The sequence below is a fragment of the Nicotiana sylvestris genome, chromosome 9 (assembly GCF_000393655.2).
Source record: "Nicotiana sylvestris chromosome 9, ASM39365v2, whole genome shotgun sequence".
NCBI lineage: Eukaryota > Viridiplantae > Streptophyta > Magnoliopsida > Solanales > Solanaceae > Nicotiana > Nicotiana sylvestris.
In genome coordinates, this window is record NC_091065.1 from 99,112,407 (window position 1) to 99,118,956 (window position 6,550).

Below are 6,550 nucleotides of genomic sequence, written 5' to 3' on the forward strand. Positions count from 1 at the left end.
ATTCGTTTGACCCCTCAAATCATCCCTAGAATGTCTCATAATCTCAAGCCCTAACTCCACCTTTTTCTACTGATTTTCATGAATTAAACACTGATATTTTGTTCCTTAATCATAAATATTCGAGTTTTAGGGTCCAAAATCCTTACCTCAATGAAGAACAATGATTTCCTCTCTTCAAAATTGCCTCAAAGCTCTTTCCCCGTTCAAAAAATGATGTAAAGGGGTTTAATGATCGCGAAGGGTTTATTTAAACACTGTTCACGCATTTTTTACTGTTCACTCGAGTACTGTTCACCCGAGTTACTGTTCACCCGAGTTAATGTTCATGCTGCTATGAAAAAAATGCAGCAGCGTTTCTTCTAGTCTAAATTGATCCGTTAACCTTTCGAGATCCACCCGAGGCCCTCGGAAATCTCAACAAATATACCAACACGTTCCATAACATTATTCGAACTTAGTCGAGCCTTCGAAACACCAAAAATAACATCAAAACACCAAAATTACATCAAATTCAAGCCTATGAACTTTGAAATTCCTAAACTCTACCAACGGCGCCGAAACTATCCAAAACAGCTCCGATTGACCTGAAATTTTGTAGACATATCCAAAATGACATTACGAACTTGTTCCAACTGTCAGAATTCTATTCCGACCCCGATATCCTATTTTTCACTGCCGACCGGAATTCACCAAAAACTAACTTTCGCCAATTCAAGCCTAATTCTACACCGGACATCATAAAAATACTCCGGACATACTCCTAAGTCCTAAATCACCTAACGAAGCTATCCGGGCCATAAAATCCACATTCCGAGGTCGTTTACCAATAAGTCAACTCTCGGTTGATTTTTCTAACTCTAAAGCTACTTTTAGAGACTAAGTGTCTCAAACCTTACCAAAACCATTCCGGATTCGATCCGACCAACCCGATACCATATAACACGGATAAACAAAGCATAAAAAAGCAGAAATAGGAAAAAACGGAGCGGTAACTCATGAGATGACTAGCCGGGTCGTCATATATCCATACACCTGACATCTATCTACAAGCCTCTAAGAGTAAATAAAATCATAAAGGTCGGGACAGGGCTCCGCCATACTAATAAATATATATCCAAAGCATACTGACCAAATAGGCAACTCCAGAGCAAGTGGAGTGCACTTACACCTTCCACTGAGCTAATAGCCTACTAGGAGGAATGTCAACCTGTTTATTGGGACCTGCGGGTATGAAACGCAGCGTCCCCAGGCAAAAGGGACGCCAGTAAGAATAAAGTACCAAGTATGTAAGGCAGGAAAACATAAACAAGAATTGCAATGTAAATGAGAGATAGAGGAGATACAACCTGTAACATCTAAGTGCCTCTGGGGGCTACTGATATGAAATGCATAATATATATATATACATAAACTTTTAAAAATATACGCCTCTGTGGGCATCATCATCATCATATCATACCCAGCCTCAAAGAGGACTCCGTAAAAACGTACCCGACCATCATAAGGCTCAGTAAAATCGTACCCGGCCACGTAAGCCGATCACATTCATTATTATTTTTAGCAATATATATAAATTATATACTGATTATACACATATAATACATAAATTATGCATATATTATATCTCCACCGACTATTATTAGTTTAACTGATTGGATAAGCGGTTGTTTGGGTTAATTCTTCTCCAATTTAATCCATTTTGGTTAGGGATTTTTTCGTATATATACGAGATTGTAAACTTATTTACCCGATTTGTCTAAGTTTTCATATTTACATAAAGTAACTAAAGTTTGTTATAAAATATATACAAATCCGATCAAAATCTAATTTATCTAAAATTTATTTACAACTTAAATATAAATTATTTTTACATGATCCGGTTAAAAATCACAATTTATATATAATTTATATACAACTTGTATACAATTATGTAAGTTGTTGATATTTTGTATATCATTTACAATTATGTAAGTTGTTGATATTTTGTATATCATTTCTACACTCGATATACTAAATATATACAGTTTATTTGTGTCTTCTTTTTCGAGTTTCAATATAAAATTCCAACCAAAACCACCTCGAATCTTTACAAAATTCTCTAAAATTGAGATATAAACTCCAAAGAATATTCACAATCATTTGAAATAATGTCTAATCCAAACAAAAAAATAGTTTTGCAAATTTTGATTTTCGAATTCAAAGCTTCAAATAAGCTTTCTAATAGCTATCAATGGAGTTTAAGCTCATGTATATGCAATCAACTAAAATTTTAATTACACCGTCAATTAGTTTCAGCTTAGTTCCAAATGCTGCTCCTGTTGATAATTTATTGTTTATTCATCTAAAAAGTTCTGGTAGCCCATTTATGTTGGTGCTTCATGTATGTATTGTGTGGCTTTTAACCACTTGAACTATTTTTCTTCACCATTCTTCAAAGTTCCGAGCATGTTCATCTGCAAAAGTTGAATCGAAGAGAAAGGGAGAGAGGAGTATTTATACGGAGAAGAAAAATAGAGAAGAAAGAAGTCTAAAATGGGTAAAATTAAAGTCTAATATATTATTTTGTATACAAATGATAAATTGTATATGCTAATGTAATTAAGTAATAACCCCTCTATGAGGGATAAGTAAGTTTATAATGTAGTATAGACAGGTAAAAACTGCTTTGACTTATGACGCGGACCAGTTACAAAAAAAAATTGGTCCAAAAAGTATGTCAAGTAAGAACAAAGAGGGACCATTGAAACTAAAGTCCATGCCATTAATTATGAAGCATTGATTGATTCAAATGAAAAATTAAAATACTTGGAAATTATTTTTCTTTTCATCATTAAGGAAAAAAAATATATGAAAAAGAAACGGATATTTCGGCTGTGAATGAAGTCGGTTAGATGCCACGAAAATTTGCAGTTAAGTGGCGCCAATCGTAATTTCGAATAAATTAGTTTTGTTATCAATAAAATATAACACAAAATCTAAATAAAACACAAAAAATATTTGTTGATTTGTTTTTCTTTTCCTACTCAAGTAATAATGGGTCGTAGATATTTACCTCTAATGTCTCGTATAATGGTTTGAGTCTAATCGCTCGAATTTGAAGCTTACAAAATTTGAATTTTAGTTCTTTTAAATTATTCAATTCTAAAAATTTATACATATTCATCGAAATATTCTAAAATAAATGCTGAACTAAAATCTAGCTCTACGACTGAGTTTCTTGAAAAAACAAAAGAAGTTGGTTAGGCAGTACAAGTAGTATGTTTTTGAAGGAATCATTGTATTACGAAAGCGGGGTGCGCCTTTAGTTTTGCATCAAAACCGTTAGCGCCGAAGTTTTCCCCGTGCCTATCTATGTAAATGTTGGACAATTTGAGTTTGCAACGACGTGCATATTTCAATTTGTTTCTCGGTTTGATAAAATTTTCTTTGAGTTGTCCACACGCTTGCCATATAAAAACTTGCTGACCCTTACTGCTACTACAACTACTTTTTTCCCCAACTCTATAAACCTTTGTTTTGACTTAGCTGGTTTTACATCCAAAGATGAAACTGTGTTTTCAACTATTGGAGCTTTATGGACTAATTGTGTCTAATTTTAATATATTAGTTAGTTGGTTCTAACTCATTACTCATTCTCTTCTAACATAATCATATAAATATTGTAGAATCATTATGCATTTGCGAGTGTTAGCGGTGTTTCTAATAAATGACTGCAGGGGAAAAACTTGAGATTAGTGGAAATGTCAAATGATGAACAATTACACGAGGGACTTCCATGATTGTTACAATTATACGATATTTCGAGAAACGAAGTTCTCGAATATTTTGATTGTCAAAGGGAGGAAAGCAGTTGAAAATCTTATCCTACACCGGGTTGTCTGGTCCTCGCAAGATTATTACACTTCAAACCAAATTTACCAATGACAGGAAAAAAAGTGATTACAAAACCTCTCTTAGTAACAAGGAAATAATACTAGTATTTCTTTATGACCTACTAGTAAATAAGATTCTCTGAAATTATATCTTCCAGTAAAGTAACTTTTCTGAAGCTTTTTTGGCAGCCAGCCTACCAAATACATGAAAGAAGCCAAAAATCCAGCTTTGGACAAAAATATTATAATCAGAAAACAAAACGGACTACTCCATACTAGAAATACAGTTTTACACGATCGAGCAAGATTACAAAAAGTCAATTCTCCTAAACCGAAAAATCAAAAATATGCAACAATTTAAAAACAACATTAATTAATAGTAGCATTAGTTACAATTGAGTTATGGGCAATGTTGGACTGACGTCATCGAAAGTCCATAAATCCATCGAGCCACCGCCCACGACGGCCTCCCCCGCTGGATTCACCGTCGCCGCCACTGATTGGCCGTCAACATATGGTATTTCATAGAACTTCATCAATGACTCATAAGCCATCAGCTCCTCAGTCAGTTTCTCCACTTCGTTCTCTGCTTTTTGCCCCTCGCTTCCATTATAAACAGACCCAGATGAATTTTTATAAGCTAATGGATATTCCAAAACAGGTTCAGTGTTTTGATTTTCGAGCGAGCAGAAGCTGCCATCGCAGTTATTTGACTCATGATTATAAGAAGTATCATAGGATTCGTAAGCAGTACTGTAACGGTTTTCCCCTCTGATTTTACGAGCTTCTTTATCATAGGCTCTTGCAGCTTCTTCTGCAGTGTTAAAAGTACCTAACCAGACCCTTACACCTTTTCTTGGGTCACGAATTTCAGCAGCCCATTTACCCCATGGACGCTGTCGGATTCCCCTATAAAGATTCTTCCTTTGCTTCTTCTTGGTCTTCTGGATCTGCTCATTACCTGTTTGTAGAAATGCATTAGGGACAGGGCGACCCAACATTGTTGGTGGCCTAGAGCAAAATCTCAATGAGGGCCCCTACTTTGTTAACAAAATAAATTTGTATAGTTTTGTTTGAAATTTATTATTGAACATAATAAATGATAATATAGCTAATCCGATCCATTTAGATTCTCCTAATATATTATTGAACATAATGCAAAATTGTTATAGGATAGGTATTTAATAAAAATTAATTCTTGTTATCTTATTGAGTATACGGATATTATCTTCTACTTGTAATATTTTCTTTAACGTCGACTCCCACCCTCCAAGAACTCTCCAACTTGCTCTTGGGGTAAATCGAACTCACAACCTCTTGATTGAAAGTGGAGAGTGCTCACCACTAAAGCAGTCCACTCTTGTCAAAAATAAAAGATATCTTTATACCCTTTAAATAAAAATATCAAATTTTACCCACTAAATAAGAAAATTAAAGATATCTTTATACCCTTTAAATTATTAAAATCTCAACTATCAGAGCTAGTCACAAATTAAAATTTTCTTTTCCTTTTTGTATTAAGTTATTTACTTTTTAAAGTTAAGATACTCAATTTTTATATAAAAAAATTAAAATTACTACCAAGGGAAAGTGGGTCCCCCCAAAATTTGGGCACAAGCCTTACCCTTGAGCCGCCTATGATTAGGGATCAGCATAAAGATGATTCAGCCAAAAAAAAAACATGCATAAGCTCAGGTTTAATTACCTGTAGGGGGTTGAGCTCGTTTTGGAGTGGCGGTAACATTTTGATTGGACATAATTGGCTTAGCAAATGAAGAACTTGGCCAAAAATCTGCAGAATTTGGCCATAAGTCAGTGGATGACGCGCGGCGGTCACGGCGGGGAATGAGATCAGCAAGAATTGCACCACCACACATTTTTCTATGTAATTGACTCTTTCTTTATAATAGAAGAAAGAAAAGATTGAATCAGAAAGAGAAAAAAAGATTTTGATGATTTTACAAAAGGTAGGTTTAGCAAGAGAGATGTATGTGTTAAAGAAGTTTTGGTTTGGGTGTGTGTGACAAGAATATGAGGGATAAGACGTATTTGTAATGTGAGAGAGAGGGCTGTAACTTGTAGTTGGTGACAACTCTTAGTGGTGAACTTTCATGCCGTGTACGGTGTACCTTTCCTTGGGGTTCTTTGTATTCTTTTCACCTTTATACTACCTAGTACCTACTTATTTGGATTTACTTGGTGAACAAGTTGGGCAAAGATACCCAATTTTTTTTTTGGCAACAATACCCAAGGTTAATGAAAAACAAAGTTGAGAAAAATAATCAACATATAAAATAATTTCGGTATAAAATTGAGGATAAATTTTCGTATTTGCCAATCTATTTTTTTTAATGATTGGGTTGATGTTTAGTATACCGACTGTCTAGTCTATGTGTGTGTTTGGTACAAAGGAAAATATTTTTTATGTTTGGTTGACTTAAATATTTTGGAAAACATTTCCCTCATGAACTCATTTTTCTCCAATTGAAGGAAAATATTTTCCCTATCAAGAGAAAAGAAAATATTTTTCAAAACTCTTTTTCAACCTTGTTCACCCTATTCTCTATTCCCACCAAACCCCCACCAAACTCACCCCCACTCTACTCTACCCCACCCTTAAACCACTCCTACCGCACCCACTCACACCCTCCCCCTCCCCCTACCCACCATTACGCTAC

At 34.6% G+C, this 6,550-nt stretch overlaps 1 protein-coding gene across 1 annotated transcript; it reads right to left on the reverse strand.

The window, feature by feature from the left end:
* Positions 1 to 4,083: 4,083 nt before the first annotated feature.
* Positions 4,084 to 5,894, reverse strand: LOC104224432 (ethylene-responsive transcription factor ERF071). The gene is made up of 2 exons (XM_009776080.2): positions 5,578 to 5,894; positions 4,084 to 4,833 (listed from the first exon to the last, which is right to left on the reverse strand). The coding sequence occupies exons 1-2, from the start codon at positions 5,747 to 5,749 to the stop codon at positions 4,262 to 4,264; spliced, it is 744 nt and encodes a 247-aa protein (XP_009774382.1). The 5' UTR covers positions 5,750 to 5,894; the 3' UTR covers positions 4,084 to 4,261.
* Positions 5,895 to 6,550: the final 656 nt, after the last annotated feature.